Source organism: Silurus meridionalis, chromosome 28 (genome assembly GCF_014805685.1).
Source record: "Silurus meridionalis isolate SWU-2019-XX chromosome 28, ASM1480568v1, whole genome shotgun sequence".
Lineage (NCBI taxonomy): Eukaryota > Metazoa > Chordata > Actinopteri > Siluriformes > Siluridae > Silurus > Silurus meridionalis.
The window spans coordinates 6,251,740-6,273,916 of NC_060911.1; the positions used below are offsets into that span (position 1 = coordinate 6,251,740).

The 22,177-nt window shown below is 37.5% G+C and overlaps 3 protein-coding genes across 5 annotated transcripts; 1 reads left to right on the forward strand and 2 right to left on the reverse strand.

Moving 5' to 3' along the window:
* Nucleotides 1-611: 611 nt before the first annotated feature.
* Nucleotides 612-7,801, reverse strand: khnyn (KH and NYN domain containing). Of its 2 annotated transcripts, none has more exons than XM_046843062.1 (9): nucleotides 7,672-7,801; nucleotides 6,638-6,909; nucleotides 6,385-6,519; nucleotides 4,641-6,295; nucleotides 3,959-4,089; nucleotides 3,779-3,875; nucleotides 3,261-3,368; nucleotides 1,639-1,740; nucleotides 612-1,388 (listed from the first exon to the last, which is right to left on the reverse strand). In XM_046843062.1, exons 2-9 carry the CDS (start codon nucleotides 6,872-6,874, stop codon nucleotides 1,055-1,057), a joined length of 2,799 nt encoding a protein of 932 aa, XP_046699018.1. In that variant the 5' UTR covers nucleotides 6,875-6,909; nucleotides 7,672-7,801; the 3' UTR covers nucleotides 612-1,054. The 2 variants fall into 2 exon arrangements, with proteins under 2 accessions (XP_046699018.1, XP_046699017.1); XM_046843061.1 differs by lacking the exon at nucleotides 7,672-7,801 and adding an exon at nucleotides 7,348-7,605.
* Nucleotides 7,802-7,910: 109 nt separating this feature from the next.
* ripk3 (receptor-interacting serine-threonine kinase 3) lies at nucleotides 7,911-15,464 on the forward strand. Of its 2 annotated transcripts, none has more exons than XM_046843064.1 (13): nucleotides 7,911-8,045; nucleotides 9,949-10,110; nucleotides 10,918-11,242; nucleotides 12,420-12,571; nucleotides 12,672-12,721; nucleotides 12,838-12,993; nucleotides 13,159-13,241; nucleotides 13,449-13,512; nucleotides 13,815-13,858; nucleotides 13,967-14,000; nucleotides 14,413-14,507; nucleotides 14,618-14,636; nucleotides 14,759-15,464. In XM_046843064.1, exons 2-13 carry the CDS (start codon nucleotides 9,953-9,955, stop codon nucleotides 14,911-14,913), a joined length of 1,335 nt encoding a protein of 444 aa, XP_046699020.1. In that variant the 5' UTR covers nucleotides 7,911-8,045; nucleotides 9,949-9,952; the 3' UTR covers nucleotides 14,914-15,464. The 2 variants fall into 2 exon arrangements, with proteins under 2 accessions (XP_046699020.1, XP_046699019.1); XM_046843063.1 differs by lacking the exon at nucleotides 7,911-8,045 and adding an exon at nucleotides 8,123-8,377.
* Nucleotides 15,465-16,812: 1,348 nt separating this feature from the next.
* Nucleotides 16,813-20,216, reverse strand: si:dkeyp-74b6.2 (cerebellin-1). The gene is made up of 4 exons (XM_046843198.1): nucleotides 20,124-20,216; nucleotides 18,894-19,513; nucleotides 17,739-17,858; nucleotides 16,813-17,451 (listed from the first exon to the last, which is right to left on the reverse strand). The coding sequence occupies exons 2-4, from the start codon at nucleotides 19,170-19,172 to the stop codon at nucleotides 17,254-17,256; spliced, it is 597 nt and encodes a 198-aa protein (XP_046699154.1). The 5' UTR covers nucleotides 19,173-19,513; nucleotides 20,124-20,216; the 3' UTR covers nucleotides 16,813-17,253.
* Between the last annotated feature and the right edge of the window lie 1,961 nt (nucleotides 20,217-22,177).

The window sequence follows — 22,177 nt, forward strand, 5'->3', positions numbered from 1 at the left end:
TATTAAATTGATCTTTGGAAGGAAAGTCTAAACTAATTAAGCAGTTTATCCATGTTTATTCAATTAGCATGGAATTATAAACTTTCTTTTTATTATTTGCTGTGAGAACATGCTGTATGTGTACTAACTTAAATATGCAAATAAGCATGCAAGCAGAATAAAATTGTATCATTTCGTTTATATTCTGAACTGCTTTATCCTGGTCATGGTGGATAAAACTAGGTCAGAATTGTCCTTGGATGGGATGTCAGACCTTATAAACAGACACATTCACACCCAAATCCGCTGACAATCACATCACAGACTATACACCAACTAGCTTTGGGAAACCCACGTAATCATAAAGACTTGATAAACATGAGACATTTCATATAGACTAAAGCCTGAGCTCAGGATCGAATCTGTGAGACAGCAAAACCACCTTTTCTTCCACCTTATTACACTCACTTTTCATTATTATACAGAACAAGCTCTTAGTATCGCAAATTAAACTTTGTGCTATTATCAATTCATTGTTATAAACATGCAACACGTGTAAGTGATTTCCTTCTTTAATTGCATTTTAACATTAACAACTGTTTTTAAAGAGATGTAAGAGCACAGGTCCATGATGCTTTTGAAATAATTGAACTTTATTGCTAGGCTTTTCACAACATTTCACATTGAAACATCGGCTGGTACAATTGTTCTTTAAGGTCAATTAAAATGACTACAATATGCAGCATTGGACAATCAAAATAAAATATACCTTATATAAAAACTCTGATAAAATATCAATTCATCTTTATGTCGATCAAATCAGTGGAACATAATTTAAATAGAAATAGCTTAAAAAAAATACAAGATTAAATTGTATTGTACTGTATTTTCTAAACATTTGTCTGTAAATAGACACCAAATTTAAATTAAGGACCCAAACTTTGGTTTCGATGTCAAGATCAGTTTCATTGCTTCCTCATCCAGTTCAAATACAGGAATACAGGGCTTGATTCATCAATACTCTGATTTCATGGTTTTGTTACTGAGTCAGTCTCACACTCACATTCATGGACTTCTACTGCGCTGTGTTTCCATGTTCCAGAATGAAAAACGACAACTGGTTAATGTCTTTAATGGTTGGGTAGCACTGTAAGGTCATTGTAATCACGCTGTCCTGCCCTGGAAAAATATTCACTAAATCCTGTTTCAGCCTGAGCGTCTCCTCTGCTGACCTCGCCATCTCCTTTCTGTCCTGAGAATGACCTCTGGCTGACCTGTGAGCTTTGCTTGCGCCCCCGGGTGTCCGTTCACGGTACTTCAGCACTTCTGTTTGAGCTCTGGGTTGAGGTGAGGGTTGGGGGAAATTTGAGGCTGTACCAGCAAATGTGTGACTGCCTGCAGCAGGGGGCCTGCGTAAAGATAAAAAGAGACAGTGTGTATGTAGGGGTGTGTGTGTGTGTGTGTGTGTGTGTGTGTGTGTGTGTGTGTGTGTGTGTGTGTGTGTGTGTGTGTGTGTGTGTGTGTGCATGAGAGAGAGAGAGAGAGAGAGAGAGAGAAAGGAGAGAGAAAGTGAGTATCAGGCTTTCACAATTCTTTTACTATATGTTTGTATGTTCGTTTGTTCCCCGAGTTTTGTTGTACATCCATTCATGCACAAACCTGTTCTGGGTCCTTAAAAAGTCCTTAATGTGGGGTCCACTTCGGCCCAGAGGATCATCTGGGACCATAAAGAGGTCACCTGCAAACACATACTGGAGCAACCTGCAGAGATGTTTTTGTATATTTATATTAAAAATATAGAAATCTAAATGCCTGGTGTATATATGGCCTAGTATTTAAATGATATAAACATTTTCAGCTCAGCAACAACAATAATAATATTTTCTAACAACAACAACAACAATAATAATAATAATAATAATGAGGCTTCAAGTAGTATAATTTAAATGATAAAAGAAGTAGGATTCAATAAAATATAAAGTGAGCTAAAACAATAAAATGACTGAAAGAAATGCACAGGATAAAACAACTGTCTGAGTAACTTTCCTGTTACCAGTCAGTAATACTGTATGTATATCAGTGGCGGGCAGTCAACCTAGCAAAGCCTTCTCTGCTGGCCTAAACACTATCAAAAGCACTGACCTACATTTACAACCTAAATTCTAATATTTGTTCCATGAAACTGTATTAATTTATTCCCAACAGTTTATTCTCTTCATTCCGTAGCGTTTCTCTTGGCTGCACTGCTTCCAGTACGTGTATGTGGATGTTAGATTTTGTGTCCAATCAGATTTTAGCCTCTATGTGCTGCCATGTCAATCTAATCTGCACAGGGCCTTCAAAGTCAGTACTGCTGGACTTTTTTTTTTATATTAGTCTCAATGAGAAATTAGTCTGTTTTTTTAACCAATCAGATTTAAATTTGCCTCACAGGGCAGCTAGCTGGACCAGAATAGTGTCAGCATTTTTCCATCCTCTGATTGGTTGGTCAGAGGGAAACTATTACAGGCAAGTTCGACTGGCAAAAAACATCTATAGTGCTGCACACATTAATCTGAGTTAGACTTTTTTATGCTTACGGAGGAAGAGAAATTGATTTGGTCTCGGACATACTTAAAAATCAATTTTGAAGAAAAGCTAGACATCGTGAGGAGATCGGCCAAACCCAAAGCTAGCTAGCTTGTTTCAGTCTGAGAAAGGGTTTGTTCTCCACTTCCAAACCAGTGAATACAAGTGTCTTACACCCTCTGAGGAGCGGTGCAGATTATGAGTCTGCATCTCTGCTGAGTAGGTTGTATTTTATTTAAGGTTTTATGTTTTTGTCATGTCATTAGACAAATATTAATTCTGAACTGCTCCAGATGATGTAGGTGCACAGTTGCGGTTGTAGTGTAGAAGTTTGGAGCTTGTTTTAGTAAAATTTCACCCTCCATATGTGAAATGCCTCTCTCTGTAATGCCACGTGTTGTTAGATTACGTTTTTGCATAGTATTGATGGTTTCTATAATTGCGACGTGATAGTGGTGGCATTAAGAGGTGGATTAAGTCAGACAAGTCCCTACTGAAGGCCCAGGTACCAAAAGCACGGTTCGTTACTGATGTATAGGCATCACAGTGTTAGATTTGATGAGGTGGAGTTGTAAATCATAGCAGATGCAACAATAGAAGAAGTTCACAATATAAAAAATGTCCAGTAGAAAACAAACAACCAGGCTAATATTTAGCCCTATACCGATGTATGAACCGTCTTTGGTCTTTGGCTCTTAAAAGTTGTAGTTCACCTTTTCTTGATGATTTCTTTCCATCCAACTGACACATCCACAAGGTCTCTCATGTTGTCATTCGTTACAATCACTCCATCTGTCTGCATTGCAAGCTGCAGCATAAATCTGAAAGAATTGTGTATGAATAATTTAGTGGGGTATTTGTTGTATGATGATGTTGAAACTATTTGTACTATGACAGGCAAAATTGGCAAAAAAGGGATACAAATGGCCATAAAATATAACTGGATTTAACTAGAGATTTTTTACACTACTCAAGCATTGTGCTTAAATCTGTTATCAATATTTCCTATCAAATATAACTGAAAGTTCATGTGCCTTTGTTTGACGTGGGATCACAGGTCCAATGTACACTTTTAGTCTCATCCAGATGACCTATGATCTTTTTGGGCAGAATTTTTTAACTGTCGATATTTTATAACAAAACGATATGCTAACAAGACTATGATGACTTGCTGAACATCACTTGAAAGAAAGAAGTAAAATAAATTGTGCACAGGGATGTGTGTAAATACCTGTCATCATAGGAATTTATCCTTTGTCCTTCAAATTCTCTAGATGGGGTAAATGAGAGGAGACCAAGATCCTGTAGTTGTGCCATAAAGTGCTGCTCTTTAATAGAGAATATAGAGTGAATACAAACAAGCTAGTTTTTTTAAACTAGAAAAAAAACACATCTTTTACATAGTAATTACCTTTAATTTTTGAGTCTTTCTTCTGTCTCCATTGGGGAACAAGTGCTGTGATTTTTCGATGACCTTGGTTCCAAAAGTACTCTACAGCCAGGGCAATGCCTCGACAGGAAAAAAATATTCCCAAACCATGCCTTGGGACGAGTAAAACATAGAATCAATATTTATAATTGATAATATACATGATCCAGTATAATATAATGTGCTGTGCAGAATACTCTCTATAGAAATGTCATTATTGGGTGATGATTGAAGGTTGCTAGTGGTGTATATATATAGGCAATAGCTGTAAAAACAATTTGCTCTAATGAGAAATTGTCATATACTGTATTATAAGGTAAACAAAGACAATAACTAAGAACCGATACACGTCCTTGGATACAATTTATAACAATTAACAATTACACAGCTACAAAGTGAAGCTAAGATGAACATTCGGTTGCTTATTCCTTCTTTTTTTTTGTAGTCTGAAGCTAGTCAACAGGTCAAAATATCTACTAATAAATCCAGAAAGTATTTCTGTATTTCTGAGAAATCAGCCTACTCTTATTTAGTGACAATCATTGAATTGATCAATGTTTGTTGTGGGCAAGTCTCGTCCACTCTACTGCATGTATCTCCTGCCTTCTTTTGTGAAGTTAAAATAATCTTTTACTCTGTTTGCTGTCCGTAACAGTTTTCTTACGTCATGGCAACATTGCTCCCATCTATGATGATCTGCCGCAGCCCCGGGTCACAATGGCCATCCTTCAGCTGGAGGACAAAGGGTGTCACAAGGCCTTCCAAGAAGCGTTGTTGTCCGGTGATGACTGCAGCTGCTTTGGTTGGTGGAGGTTTGTGTTTAAACCTGGGAGTGGGCTCTAATGGAGCAAGTTTTTTTTCTTCTGCCATATTGGGGTGCATGGAGGAAGGGTATGTCGGCTGAGGAGGTCCACAAACAGAAAGTGAAATGGTGTGGAATGGGGTCAGTTTTTCAAAAGATGACAGAGGATCTTGTGTAATGGTTGCCAAGTTCTTGTCTGGCTCAGTTAAGTGTGCTGGTGTCTTCAGCCCTACACATGGCCTTCCTCTTCCATGTGCTTGAAGATCCTGCTTTGTTTTAATTACTCCTTCTAGGCTTACACTTCTATGATTGTCAGTCTTTTCTGTAATTCCACTTTTCCCTTCAGTCCTTTCAGTTTTCTTCTCTTCGTTCAAAGGACTTCCCTTGGCTCGCTGAATGGAAATGGGATCGTTTCTCCGCTGCTCCACTACTTCTTCTGCTTTCAATCCCTTGCTGTCTTTCTTCCCAGTGGATTCACTCTCGCCCTTTTTTTGAAGTTCCAGGATCAGCTCATGCGGTTTCAGTTCAGGAATGTTGCTGTAAATCTCAGCCACCTTGTCTTCTGTGTACCCACAGCTGGCTGCTGCTTTCTTCATCACACCGAGGACAAAATCCTCATCACTGGCCCCTGGAGTCCCATTCATCTCCTGCTTTAAGATCTGAATCACTGTTTTATCTTGCTCTTGCTGGATCAAGTCAAGAACCTGGGAAGGTTCTCTGGGTCCAGTACGGGCCAAAACCCTGCACACCACCTCATCATTAAAGCCCATAGCAGTGAAGAATTTAAGAAGGTGCTCATTTTCTTGTTTGCTTGTTGTGGACAGCAGACTTTCTCCATGTTGGTCCTCCTGATTTGACTCTGTTTCCATCTTTATATCATGGGCTCCACTTTCAGACCACTTTTGCATGTCTGTGTTTTGTTTCTTTAGATCTACCCCTGCAGCACCAGGCCTGGGCTCTATGGGCCTGTTGGGCTGGGCCTGCTGTGCTGGGCTGGGCTCTGGGCCTGCTCCCAAACAGCGAAAGAATTGACTTGGAGACTCTATTTGATTATTCTGTGTTCCTGTATCATTGATTTTATAATTTGGAAAGTCAGGAAATGGTGTCCCATTTGCTCTTGAAGAAACAGTGGTACTCCTTAAATTCTCAAGGCTTTTTTCCTTAGATTCACTGAGCATCAGTCTGTCCATCATCTCCTGGAGTTTTAGAGGTTTTGTGGCTCCGGCTGAAACTACACTTCTGTCCAAAGTATTTGGATCTGTTCCTGACTGCTTAACTAAGTCCAGAAGAACTTCTTTAACCATCACTGGCAGGACCAGCAGTTCCAGAGTGTAACTGTCCTCCAGTCTCTCCACCACAGATTTAAATGTCCGTCGAGAATCCATGGATTCGCGTCCTGCATCAGTGGTTTGTGATTGGCTAACCTTGTACTTGTCTATCAAGTCTACGACAAGGGAGTAGGCCTTCACAACAGGCTCAGCTAACCCATAAATGAGGATACAGCCTACTGAGCCGACCTAGGGAAAGTTAAGACAAAGGTAAATCCATAGATTAATAGTGAATATTAAAAAAAGAAGACTTATTTTCCAATTCTTACCATACTTACCTCTATATGTGCTGAAGTATTTCTAATCAGGGAGTCAGTAAACAATCCCCTGGCACCAAAGAATACACAATGTAGGACATGCGGATACTGAACTTCCTTCTGAGCCTCCTGGTTCATAAAACCCTTTATAAAAAGCTGAGACGAATAGAAATCCAACAAAACATACCATGAGACAAGGTTTAAATATAACAATGACTAACATTATCTTAAGACATAACCGTCCAAACACACATCTCTCTAGAACAAACCCAACCTTCGCTGCCTCCACTTCTTCTTTTCTTCCATTCAACTGGAGCCAAATTTGTCCATCCTCAGGGTCATATGAGGTGTCTTCCCCAAAGATTTTTAAAGTCACACCAAACACTCGATCCACAGTGGGTTTCAGGTTGATCAAAGGGCCTTGCAATACACCTGGGCAAGTAAACTCATCCTCCACTTGCTGCTCTCCTGCCATCTTATCCCTCCATTCTGGGACAGCTGAGAGAGCCATGATGGGATTGTAGGTAATAGTCAGGATTTACTTGTCTGTGTGTACATGTTCATGTGCATATAAAGGAGAAAGCAAAAGAGACAATCGTATTTAAAAAAAAGGAACAACATTATAATGATCACATTGATCCTTTCAATGCCCTTCTGCTGTGTTAACTATGTTGGAAGTGTATTTTTGGTCTATATAGAAGATTATTCAATCTTTAGATGAGTTTTTCATAAATAAATATATATGTCCAAATGAAAAAACAAATGGCTCAGATAAACCAGACATTATTAAAAAAAAAAGTATTATGATTTTCAACTATATTGTTGACATGGAAATGGGGGAAAGAAAAGCAAGGTGCACACAGGTCAATCCAATAATAATAACAACAACAATATTGATATTAATAATAATAATACTAATAAGGGAGAGTGTAGTAAACAATTCTTATTATATATATATATTATTTAAGACATTTTACCATTTACCTTTTGGTTTTCCAGTTTAAGTTTCGATTCCAGCATATTTGCAATAACTGATTTCCGGCTTTAGAGAAGGCGATATGGATCCAAAGTTTACCGTCTAACTCGCACCGAAGTTGTCATGATTGTGATCAATTATTATTATATATTCAATATATATTTAAAACTGAAAATCTTTTTATTTCTCTACTGGAGAAAGTCCTCCTCTCTAACGTGCTGCTTCTTCTTGTTGATAAATGTGAAACTCGGGGTGGTGGTGGGAGGTGGGGCTGGGGGGGGAGATAGGGGAAACACAGAGGAGGCGTGAAGAAGAAAAACTACCGTAAATACCCATAAACACGCGCACGCGTTCGTTATCCCGATCCGCTCGCGTCCTCATCCGCGTGGAACGTCGTACCACCGCCCGAGACGACGCCTCCGCCCTCCGCCTCCGCCGCCACGGTACCGACGACGACCACCCGTGGCGAGAGAAAGCGCGTGTCCGACTGTCTCTGAACCTCGTGCGCCTCTACTGTAGACAGGTCGCTTGGGAAATTCCGATGACGTCAAATAACACAGCCGGAAAAAAAAAAAGAAAGAAATTCCGTTTTAGGTATGTTGGAAGCGGCACGAGATTCACGCGTGCGCATGCGCGAAAAAGTTCTGCAGCTGAACATCTTATTCTTGACTTTCCATCAACTCGTCTAACTTCATGTCGTTTTATGGTAAGTTGTATTGCATGTATGAGTCTTGCAGGTGAAGGGTGTTGTGTTTACAAGTAGACCAGGTAGAGCAGGTAGAGCAGTTACAGTAGAGCAGACAGCCCTCTGAGGACAGACAGTGGCATTGCACTGGAGCTTCGAGCTTCTCTCTTCCTATAAGGAAGTGAAAGAACAGCACTTCTTACAGGGTCGGTGTGTTTTTGTCGCCATTTCAGTATGTCCACTTTTTACTCAGCAGCTCCTGCCTAATGAACTCAGAGCTCCATAACTTTCAAGCTTCAGCTTTACTGAGATTTTTCTCAAGAGCCATTCTAGATTTCATTCTCACCAGCCTGGTAAGTTGAACTTGGTTAGTTGCAATCCATTATTAACCTGAATTCAAACCTTAATACCAAGTTTAGAGCTGAAACTTTGGAGGTTGATATCAGTGCCATTCTCCTTTAACATCTTTTTAAGGGGAAAGTATTTCATCCAACTTAAACAAAACAAAAAAGTTGCTGTAGATGTCACCAAATGACGACACGGGACAATTTGCATAATCATAACAGCGTCATGATTGTTTGCATAGCAAAACGTGAAAGTCTGATGTTTTTATATTGTTCTTTTAGAGTAGAGAAGATATTTATTATCGGCGGTGTATGCAATGGTCTCGTTTTGTGACGTTCCTGCTGTGCGCTTCCTGAATTTTCTTTACTAGGAACTGTTATGTTGAGACGTTTTCCAGGACAGAAATTCTGAGTTACAATCTTTAGATTAAACTGTGACTACTCTAAACTGAATTAAACCAGATTAGAATATATAATTATTCTAATCTAATAAAATATAATTTCTTTTTTGGGGCAGCACAAAGCAACTATTGTTATATTTACAAAAACATATGTTGTAACATAGCAGGAGTATGATAGGAAATAGACATAAACGTTTCGTAAGGGCTAATATATATAATAAAAACAAATAAACAAACAAATAAATATAAATGAGGATGTGCTACTGGTCATAAGGTCAGGGTTCAAACCCCAGCACTGCCAAGCTGCCACCTTGAGCATCTGCCTTGAGTTAGGCACTTAACCTTTTCTGCTCCACCGCATCATAGCTGACTCTGCACTTTGACAAGCTGAGATATGCAAAAATGACAATAAAATTTGGTGTTAACAAAGTACAGCGCAACCTCGATACTCGCAGGGGGGTTACGTTTTATGACCTCTCGCGAGTAACAAAAAATAGCAAGGTTTTGACTCCTCTTTTTGATGTTTCCCTTTTCAAGGGGAATTGTACATGTTCTGTACTGTAAACTCAACAAAAACTGTAAATTACTTGTCATAAATGTTTTATTTACTACTTTAAATGAATAATACAATAATAAAATAGATTGTCAAAATTTTAATGCAATTTATTAGTACAAACTTTTTGTTTTGAAATGTTACTCCGGACTTTCGAGCCACTCACGGCTTCTAGAAAACGATCAGATTTTTCGCGAGTTACTCTCGGTCCCGTTTGAAATAAGAAGTTGCGAACTATTAATGTCACGAGTGTCAAGATCGCGACTATAAGGCTTTACAAATTGGTGGTGCCTTAACCAAACCTGTTTTGTCCACTCATAACTCAATAATGTAAAAAATATATATAATTAATAATAAACAAATTAATAATTAATTCAAACTTCAAACATTGATTAGATCTTTTTTTGTCAGTGTGCAGAGTATAATTACAGAGCCAATAAAATGCAGTCTTATAGATTTTTCCATAATTGTTCTATCATTTTCCATAGTAGTCACTGACATCAATTTAAAAATGGTCTTCGCATGTCCCTTTTTAAAATAAAGATGCTTAACTAAATTAAAACGTTGCCAAATCTTCAACAACACCTGAAAATAACCCGATTTACGTTTGTTTTATATTAATGCAGATACATGGACCTGGCCAACTGCTCCCTGCCTCCTTTCATATCTGATGACTGTCTGGAGCCCTGGAAGCTGATTGGGTCTGGTGGATTTGGAAAAATCTATAAGGCAAAACATAAAAAATGGGGGATGGACGTTGCCATCAAATTATTACACTCTACTGATGGGTAAATATACTATATTGTCTCATGATGTTCCACTTTCTAATGTACTAGTCGAGAGGAACCATCAAAGCTAAATTCTTCCCACCTCTTCTGGTAATTGGTTCTATTGGTGGTGTGTTATGTCTAATGAATAGAATTAAAAGCAAAACAATTTTGACAACTTGTTAATCACATGCTGGCATCTAATGGATACAATTAGAGACTATTTGGACATCAACAAGCATTCATAATCCAGGTTTCTGAAGTTTCTTTGTTCACTTCATTGTATTATGTCATGTCTGGATGCTCAACACTAACAGGGGATGTTCAATGCTATGCATATCAGATGTATTCAGTAAGTCAGCATATACTGTACTGTGGAACCTCGATACTTGTGATCTTGTCACTCGCGACCTCGATAGTTCGTGACTTTTCATTTGGAACGAGACTGAGAGTAACTCGCGAAAATCAGATTTTTGAGAAGTCGCGAGTCGCTCGAAAGTTCGGAGTAACATTTTGAAAACGAGTTTGTACTAATAAATTACATAAAAATGTTTCAAAAACTATTTTATTATTGTATTATTCATTTGAAGTAGTAAATAAAACATTTATGACAAGCAATTCACAATTTAAAGTGAATTAGAGTTTACAGTACAGGAACAATTCCCCTAGAAAAAGGAACCATCAAAAAGCGAGAGTCAAAACCTTACAATAAAAAAAAAAAAGGGTTCATAGAACGTAACCCCCGCGAGCATCGAGGTTGCACTGTACTCACAAAATGGCTGAAAAATCTAATTGAACATTGTAATAACCTTTCTTTTTCCTCCCTAGCTCCAACTCCTCTCTACTCCAAGAGGCAGACTTGATGCGTCATGGCGGCAACCCCAATGTGCTGAGAATTCTGGGCATTTACAAAAGTCAAGATCAAAAAGACAAGTCTGCCTTTCAGATGGGTTTAGTCATGGAATACATGGAGAGAGGATCTCTGATGGACCTCCAGCTGGCTTTGAAAGAATGCCCACCCTGGCCACTTGCTTTCCGCATTATCAACCAGATCGCTCTGGGAATGAATTTCCTCCACCAGTTGGATCCACCTCTTCTGCACCTGGACCTGAAACCCAGCAATGTGTTACTGGATGACAGTCTAAATGCCAAGGTTAGGGACACAATGAAAATGTTTATTTATGGCTAATGAGTTTTTAAGGAGAAAAAAGCAGTCTGATGCACTATATTGCAAAAGGTATTCGCTCACCCATCGAAATCATTGAATTAAGGTGTTCCAGTCACTTCTATGGTTACAGGTTTATAAAATCAAGCACCTGGGCATGCAGACCGCTTTTACAAACATTTGTGAAAGAATGGGTCACTTTTAGGATCTCAGTGAATTCCAGCGTGGTACCATGAACTAAATATTCCACAGTCAACTGTTAGTGGTATAACAAAGTGGAAGCGATTGGAACGACAGCAACTCACCCACAAAGTGTTCAGCCACGTAAAATCACAGAGCGGGTCAGCGGATGCTGAGACAATAGCTACAGACCTCCATGTGGCCTTCAGATTAGCTGAAGAACAGTGCGTAGAGAGCTTCATGGAATGTGTTTCAATGGTCGAGCAGCTGCATCTAAGCCTTACATCACTAAGTGCAATGCAAAGCATCGGATGCAGTGGTGTAAAGCACACCACCCCTGGATTTTAGAGCAGTGGAGACGTGTTCTTTGGAGTGACCTCACACTTCACTGTCTGGCAATCCGATGGATGAGTCTGGGTTTGGCGAATGCCAGGAGAACAGTATTTGTCTGACTGCATTGTGCCAAGTGTAAAGTTTGATGGAGAGAGATTATTATGTGGAGTTGTCTTTCAGGAGTTGGGCTCAGCCTCCTAGTTCCAGTGAAAGATACTCTTAGTGCTATAGCATACTAAGACGTTTTGGACAATTTCAAGCTCACAACTTTGTGGGAACAGTTTGGGGACGACGCGTTCCTGTTCCTACATGACTACGCACCAGTGCACAAAGCAAAGACCATTAAGACATGGATGAGTAAATTTGGTGTAGAAGACTTTGGGATGAATAATATCGGAGACTGCGATTCAGGCCTTCTCTTCCAACATCAGTGTCTGACCTCAAAAATGTGCTTCTGGAAGAACGATCAAAGATTTCCAGAAGAGTTCAAGCTGTTATAGCTGCAAGGGGCCAACATCATAATAAACCCCATGGATTAAGAATCGGATGTTACTCAAGTTCATTTGCACTTGAAAATAGATGAGCTAATACTTTTGGCAATATAGTGCATCTCTGAGTAGTCCCTCTGTCTATCTGTCTTGTTTTACTCCAGCTCACAGATTTTGGTCTGGCCAAAATATCTAAAAGTACCTCAAAATCTATTGAAGAGAATGATAGGGATGCAGCTGGGACCACCAGCTACATGCCCCCAGAAGCATTTCATTCCACTCAGTATCTCCCTGACTTTGCTTGTGATGTTTACAGGTAAACATTTTTTTCAGTTAAAGCTTTGGGTCTAGTCATGAAGGTTATGTGTTCAGTGCATTTAATAATAATGTTGGTTTCTTTCCGAATATTGTCTCAGCTACGGCATATTGGTGTGGTCAGTCATCACGGGAAAGCAGCCGTACGTCGGTGAGACTCCAGTGCATTCTCTAACTGCAGATTAGTTACAAATACACTCTAATACAGGATTCATGTTTTTATTTGCTTTATTAGATTCCCACTGCCTCATTCCCTTTCTCTCTCAGATAACTTTTCTAGTTTAGTGCGGTTTCGTGTCCGTGAAGGTGACAGGCCTGATACGAGCTGTATAGAAAAAAGCCAGGCAGATGGACTCAGCAGGATAATTGATTTGATGCAGAAATGTTGGGACCATAATTCCAAAATCAGACCCACATTCATAGGTAAGATTCTATGCCTTTACTGTGTACCGCTTGCATCCCACCTTCATCCTTTTATATTAGTTGGGTTATTCTGCATTCAAGCATCCTAACATACTAATATCCTGATATATCATTCTTTATTTTCAAGTTGTTTATTTATTCATGCTTATTCCACATTGTTTTCAGAGTGTATTGAGATCACAAATAACGTGTACGAGATGCACAAACAACATGTGCCTGATGCCGTCCACACCATTCTAAAAAAGCTGGTACAAAACTTTACAATTTCAGTTCAATCATAATATTACAGGATTCCTATTAATAATTTGCAATTGAATGTAGTGTTATTATTTTCTATTCATTCCATTGCATTATTGTATTGCCTATTTAATTTATTCTTCATATTTATGTGGTATGGTATAATAGGCTTTTCAACTTACACATTCTATTCTATTTCTCCTCTTTCTTTCCTAAAGGACAATAAAGACAATTTGAGTTCCAGTTTTGCATCACTCTCTATAAACCCTCAAACAAAGAATGGTACATTTTGTGATATACATTCATCTGTTGATTTGCATTTACTCTACTGTATTTGATCCAATTTGCAGAATGCTATGCAATTTTTTTTTTACAGCCACCATAAGTTAGGTAATAATTCATTGGCCATCTTTATGCATACCTCCAAATTGTGGACTTTTACATTTGATTAATGGACTGCAAGGAATATATTTTTAACTATGGATTTTTCTCTACATAGCACTTAAATCGCTATTTCTTTATTTAAACCTTAAGTGATTAATTCACATTATTTTTTTCCATCTCATTTTTTCCTTTTAAAAAAGGGCTGAAAAAGCAAAATGATTCTTCAGTGAAAACTTCCACACAGGTATTTATTGCTAAAACAACTTCAGAAAATCAATATATATATGTTGTTGTAATGTGTTTTAATGAGGTTTATCTTTAAATATACTTTGTTAATGAATATATGTTTTAGGAAATGGGTCCTAAACCTACACCCACCGGAGCAGGTAAAAAAAAAAAGTGTTTTATAAAAATAAAAGTATAAAAGTGTTATGGATCCCATAACACCATAAGTTTGTTGCTACTGATTGGAAGATTATATGTCATTTTAAACCATGACTTTTTTTTTATTAATTTATTTATTTTTTGGACATTAAAATGTTTGTAAATTTTGTTGCCACTTCCAAGTGGGTAAATCACAACTGGTAACTGGTAGATGAGAAACTGTTAAATTACAGTTAATGTGATAAGCTTTCTGCAGTTATACATTGCATTATGTATGTAATTGCCAGAGTGAATTCATAACTTCTATAGTTATCTGGCCCAAACATGTGTGTTGTCTGGATTTTAAAAAGTCTGATAGGACAAATTTTTGTCTTTATCTACTACTTCTTTCTTTTTTTTTTTCTTCATGGGCAGGTTCATTTTCTCACTCAGGTTCTCCAAAATTACCAGGAATGTATTATAAGCCAGCAAGAGCTCCACCTGCCCAATTTAGGCCACCAAATGCACAGGTTTAAAACAAAATCTTTTTGACCTGCATTGTTTTATTTATTTACTATTGCTGTCATAGTAAAATACACAATTTCAACATAAATAATTTTTCTTTTTACTTTCTTTCCAGCGGCAATTCTCAATTCCAAGTAAGTGTATTCTAAAATATCGTATTTCATAAACTTTTTCTGTTGCCGTAAAACAGGAACCAAAAACAGTAAGTCGTAAATTTACAGACTTCCTTGATTCTTCTCTTTTTCCTTCCTCTCAGGCAATGTGAGCATCTGCTTATCCAATGTCACAGGAGTACAGATTGGTGACAACAACTTCATGAATGTACAAGGAACAAGACAGCGCCAGAGACACCCAACAGCACCCTCAGTCACACAGCCATCTTCCAAACATCAGCAGAAACCCCCCCAATGACAAACCTTAAACTTTTCTGTTGGGATTTTCTACTTCATCCAGCAAGTAGCAATTGTCCTTGAACACTTACAGAGCCAAATATACATTTAGTTTTTTACTTATTGCTCATTTCCCCTTTTTATTAGCCATAATTTCCTTTTTTTTTTTTTTTTTTACTCAAAACCTGTGTAGTCATATATGAAAATGCACATTGCAAAAAGTTTTAGTAGGTGGATGTTCCATGTTCTGTTCGTTATTATAACTTTATGATTTAAATTGGTCTTTAATATGTCCAATGGATTGGTATCCAGGTATAAGGTACTTTGTACTGCTATAGTACTGTATGGTACTGCTGCTATGGCTTTGTAAAATCTGCTGCTTTTGTACATTTCAGTGATTTATCAAATTATACTGAAATATAATACTTCTTTCCACTTCTCATCTCTATGCTGTAAACCCTTGTTTTGTATTTCCAGTGTAAAGAGTATTAATGTTATGGGGAAATTATCCATGCCATGGTGGTGTGATACCACCAGTAATGCCCCAAAATTAAAGATTTTTTTGTATTAGAATGGCCTGAAGTAAGTTATTTCTTTTATACTTTTGCAAATGTTGAATTTATTTATGAATGACTGATGGCTGAATTTAACTTGCAAACAAACATAAAAAAACAGCTTATCATTAAAGCCACATTTATTATAACTATTAGTTTATTAGATTAGATGATATTGTGATTTGTAGTGAGAGTATTTAGAAGGGGAATGAAAGTCAGTAAGCGTAAGACAGAGTACAAGTGTGTGAATGAAAGGGAGGGCAGCGGAGTGGTGCAGTTGCACGGAGAAGAGGTGATGAAGGTGGAGAAGTTCAGGTACCTGGGGTCAACAGTGCAAAGTAATGGTGTGTTGGAGAAGTGAAGAAAAAAATGCAGGCAGGGTGGAGTGGGTGGAGAAGAGTGATAGCAGGAGTGATTTGTGATAGAAGAGTATCTGTGAGAGTGAAAGGGAAAGTTTATAGGACTGTGGTGAGACCTGAGATGTTGTATGGATTAGATACAGTGGCAGTAAGTAAAAAACAGGAGGTGGAGCTGGAGGTAGCAGAGCTGAAGATGTTGAGGTTTTCATTAGAAGTGATGAGGATGGACAGGATTAAAAAAGAGTATATTAGAGGGGCCGTGCATGTAGGACGTTTTGGAGACAAGGTGAGGGAGGTGAGATTGAGATGGTTTGGACATGTGCAGAGGAGGGACATGGGGTATATCGGTCGAAGAAAGCTGAGGATGGAGCCACCAGGAAGGAGGAAAGAGGAAGACCAAGGAGGAGGTTTATGGATGTGGTGAGGGAAGACATGCAGGTAGTTGGTTTGAAAGAGGCAGATGTGGAGGACATTAATTAATAATAAATTAATGCATGTGTTGTAATTTTAAAATTCAACAGTGCTGCAGTATAATTATTTTTAAAGTATATGAAAAATGTCCTCCTTAGTACAAATCTCCTATAGAGACATGGAACTCTGACACTAATAAACAATGACAGCGTGCATTGTGTAATCAGCGGGATTCTGGCAACCCCAAGTAACTATCTGCCAACTCCCCCATCTGTCACCGGAATTTCATGGATGTGGAACCTCATGATCAGCATCATCCCTCAATTATACTTAATATTGCAGTACTTTTAACAACACTAACGGCTAGGGATGGGGGCTCTTCCTGTTTATACAGAAACAAACAGCTGTAAGTATACTGCGGCTTACAAATGTATATCAGGCAAATCAAAAAGTTCTGAAGAGTTTTTAATTATACAACAGGACAGTCAATGATGACATCCAATACTTACTTATATACATATATATATATATATATATATATATATATATATATATATATATATATATATATATATTCATATATATATACACATACATTTCATTTAGTTCCTATGAAATGGGACATGTAATTTACATGAAAACTAAATAAAACACCAAGCCTTCAATGTATAATCACAGGGTTACAGGGGGACCTGCAGTCTCTTGGCAAAGAGAGCAGTCTTTTTTTATTTGGCTGACCTGTTTTGCCAGATTAACAGATGGCACTGGTAAAAATAAATAGAAATGAGTATGTGGCCATGTATCCATCTGCAACCATTTACACTTTGATCTTATTAAAATGCCCACATCAGGATGTTGCTCACTTTTTTCCCACTGCCTTCTCGTCTTTATCCGAGTTGTTTCGGATGACATTCACATCATCTGAAGCAAATCATCTGAACATGATGATGACATAAAGTTACTAAAATCACCAGCACAAAACAGACAAATGAAAAAAAAAATGTAGGTGTATAAACAGTTCTAAAAAAATAAATCCTTCTATAAAGGAAAAACAAGAAACCCAGAAAAGGTTGAATACTTCCAGCCACCCATCAGGTTTCCTCGCTCCAGTTTGAGGTAGGCCTTGTCTCCTCTCTCCATGGTAACCAGTCCTGCATTGGTTGCTGCTTCACGTGTCACATCCTGGTCCCCTGCAAAAGCTGAGATCACTGGCCAACCATTCAACACCAAGCTTACCTGGCAGGACAGATGGGTAGAGTTAGATGTAAATAGGGTGCATACTTTCCAGTTGAATGTGTCAAACTGCAAATGGAGTCATGTTTAAATAATAATGAATGAGAAATTTCTTAACTGTGCAGAAAAAGTTTAAAATTGAAACAGACATTGAGCATACATTTATGTTGAGACACTAGTTGGGAGACTCTAGTGAATGACTAGAATGACTATTTTCTAGTGAAAATGAATGACACTCTTTCACAAGACAACACTCTGATGTAGATCTCACTTAGATAAAACTACTTTACCTGTATCGTCTGTCTATTGTATACTTTAACCACGTGGAAGCTGAAGCTGTACACCCCTTTTCTAGGTGCCTGGAAGATGCTCCTTGCAGGATCGAAATGGCTGCCAATGTTTACCAAGACCTTACATTTAAAACAGGGAATATACAGTAAGATTTATATACCATAAATCTGGATATTTAAGTGATCTTTCTTCAATGTTCCTTTTTTTATTATTATTATTAATAAATGTTTACTCACATTCATGCAATTTTTATTTCTATCTAACAGTCCCATTAATGCATCCATCCACAAATCCATCCATTCTTCCCTCTATCCATCTACACATCTATCCTACTCATCACTTGCCACTGTTGACTCTGTTCAGTTACACTTTATTACCAATTGTTATTGGGCACTTGACCAATTACACATGGTCTTTTTAAACATTAAATTATACATTTTATCCTCCCCTTGCTGTTACAATAACATTTTGGAACATGACTGTGGTCTTAGTGAGGTTCCAATTAATCCCACATGTTTTTACAGGGGTTGTATCAGAGTAACCAATGATAAATAATCCATAGATACACTGTCATGCTGAAATTTGTTTAGAAGTTTGTACTAGGCTGCTTAATCTTAATGCCATACAAAGGCATTATGTTTCCAAGTTTGCGTTTCCAAGTTTGAGGCAACAGCTTGCAGTAAATCCACAGGTGGGTGTTATGGTCAGATGTTCACTTACATTTGGCCCTATAATGTATATTTATTTCGATCTTTGTAAAGTGCTTTCTTACATTGTGCTGGATATAAATGGATTTATCTATATATCATTTGTGTGAACATAAACAAAATGTAATATTCCTGAAAAAGCCTTAATTTCGCTGTGACATCAAGGTCATGTTTATGTGGCCATTTTGATTACACACACACACACACACACACACACACACACACACACACACACACACACACACACACACACATTTTTTAAATTAGATAATATACATTTATTTGCTGTTCACATGATACATATACTGGGTAATATTTGTGTGAGAAAAGAAAATCAGTGTTGCTGAAACATTGTAAAAAAAAACAAGTCTTTGTTCAGTTTGGTTTAAATTTAGTGCATTTACACGTGTTACTAAAAATGAGAAATTGTATGTAAAAAGTACTGACCTGATCAAAGTAAATAGTCATGGTCCGATTGCTCATCTCTGATGGTTCATGGTTAGTGTTGCGGATGGCAGAAAAGGCAACACGCCCTGTACCAGAGCGAACCGACATTCCCAGTGCATTGCCTCCTGGTTCTGTAGCTGGAGTGGAGTCACACACTACCAAACACTTTCCTTCCAGTATAATGGGCTCTGTGTCATTCTGAGTTTTCACCAGCAAAGGACACAGAAGAAAGATCCCACAGAGAGAAAGAAGGACGTGGCCTAATGCTGGACCATCCATCTCCTTATGCTGAAATTATGTATTTAAATGTTTTGCTTTCTTTAATGGTGATTGCAGATAATTATGTGAGGTGGAGTAACAGATAATTTTTTATACTTTTATATAAAATTGTATATAAAAGTTTTATACTTATTAGAGCTGTGAAAATTTGAGTTCTATCTAGTTAGTTTTTAAGTTTTATCCAGATATTATTCAGTGTAAGGCTCTCTGTGTTGTTTCATTTCGATTTTATAGACCTTTTATGAGGCCCATCAGACTGACAGCAAAGTCTTAAAAAAGCTGATCAATAAAGGTTGAAATAGGAGATATGTTGGAGCTTGAAGCTTGAAACAGAGTTTGTTCTAAAACGAGAAGAGAGACAAATATGTCCATTTGCTTTTGATTTCAGAATCCTGACTCTTTAAATCTAAATCCAATGAAGTTTAGATTTTTTTAAAATCCTCACAAAATGGTTATTTTTTTGGCACATTTCTGAAAGGAAAAAACCCACTACATAGCGTGCAAGATGATGATATCATGCTTTGGCATAGAAAATCAAGGACATATGCAAACAAACATGCGGACACTCAGCAGGCACCTACTGAGAAACCATCTGACTACTAAACACTCCAAACATTCCATAACACAAGCAAACTTGAAAATTTATTCAAAAACACTAAAAAAATACACAGTGAACTTTCATAACCTACATGAAGAACATACACATTGGCCTACAAACGAATCGTACCACATACATGCTTTGACAGATAACACAACCTTTACCGTATTTCTTTTTTTATTCTCTTTTTTAAGCAGTACATCACATTTTAGTCAATTACACAAGCCACATTTTAGCATTTTGGCTCAATGTAGTTATTTTCCCACTGAAAACATATTTTTTAGTTACAGCACTCTTTTCTTTACATCCAATAACACATGAGGTACAGACAATGATGTAAGAGAATTGCTTACCAGTCTCTTGGTGCATGTCCACAATTTGCTGCAGAGACTAGGAACATGCATCTATTCTAAGAATGGGCAAACATTAACTGTCCCACAGTCTTTTCCTGCATCACCCCCTCCCTCTCTCTCTCTCTCTCTCTCTCTCTCTCTCTCTCTCTCTCTCTCTCTCCACCTCCCTGTCCAAAAATCATTATGTCACATCTAGTTTTTTCCCCCATCTTCAAAAAACAGCCTTTTCTCACTGTATTCTACTATCTGCTGTGCTGATAACCATTGTCTACCAACAGGCCAAACATATTGTATGATATATCAAAGTCAGAATCAACGTCTGTCATAAAAGAAAATTGCCTCACAGCAATAGGGTATTATTTATAATCACTGGATCCAGTGAGGAATTTATAATATTCATGTCTTTGTTTCTTATTATTGAGTAACCTAAACCTAATGCCTCTTTTATATATATGTGCTATAGAGGTCTCCTTCATCCCTAAAGTAAATTATTGCTGTGAGAACTAAAGAAATGGATAAGCTGTTGCCTTTTATGCAACACATATTGACACTAAAATCTCGATGCCCATCTCAAACTCCCTCATCAATAATCCTTTCATTAAATTCATTCAAACATCAAACGACTAATTAGAATTTTATCTGCAGTGACATTCATATATTGCTACGATCACACCATCATTCTGATGCTCTCTTTCCTATTTTCCTTGGCTGGGAACTCTGTGTGTGTGTGTGTGTGTGTGTGTGTGTGTGTGTGTGTGTGTGTGTGTGTGTGTGTGGATTAAATGAATTTTAAAAATGTGCTTTTTAAATTTTTTTGCTTTTTAATATTTCCCATTTTACTGTTATAAATAGAGAAAACCTGAAATGGGAAATGAGAAAAAGAGTTTTTTTTTTTTTTTTTTATTATTATTTATTTCATTTTCTTTCTTTTTTTCCCCAGGATGGACTTTCCATTTGATCATGATCTACATTTTTGTTAATGCGCTTTCATTTTCTTGGTCATCACCTGTTGCTTATCAGATGCCATAGCTAATTAATACAGCTGTTTCTAAACATCTGTATATAACAAGCTTTTATTCGCATCTCAGCTGCTTTGACATGCAGCCAGAACGAGGTTTCAAAACCTCACATATAATATAATATAATATAATATAATATAATATAATATAATATAATATAATATAATCACATTCTATAGGGTATGGAAAGGATATGCAAGATAATAATCAGAAGGAATTGCAAATTATATTAGCAATTGCGCTTTCACATGTGGATTCATAAATTGACAGAATCCAAAAGCAATTGTAAATCTTGCATTGCGTTTTTGCACATGCGCGGTGACGGCCAAATTTCAAATGAAAAAATTTGGAAATGGAAAGTCCATTTGCATTTGTATTTTCACGTTTGCTTTTTCATTTTCTCTGCGTCGCGTGTGTCGACTGTGAAAAACTCAAATGGAATCGCAATTCATTTTGCATTCGAATTTCCGTAGCCGTGCACTCATTTAACCTGTCCAAAACTAAATGGCTTCTGACTAAGAGGAAATCCGTAGAGAATGAACTGTCAGCATGCTGCACGAACATGATAATGTCCTCCACAATTTCACTGACTGTTGACTGAACATTTTGCAAACTCGTCTATTACTAGCTTTTCCCCTGTTGGTTGTCGACTGTGAGTGACGTCACTATCGAATACAATCACGCCCTATAATATAATCCCACCCCCTGACACTTGATTGACAGCTTTCAGTGCAATGAATCTAAAATGCAAATAACTGTGCAAGGTTTTGGAACTTCAAATGCAAAAAGAATTGCGATTCCTTTTGAGTTTTGACAGGCTACACACAGAGAACGTGAAAAAGCAAACGTGGTAATTACCATTGCTATTTAAATATCACATGGTCATCACTCCTAAGACACAGTGGAAAATTTTACATTGCATTTCCATTGTAAATTTGGCAGTCACTGCGCATGTGCGAAAACGCAAACGCTAATGCAAGATTTGTAATTGCGTTTGGATTATGTCACAATTTATGCGTCCACATTTAGAAAACG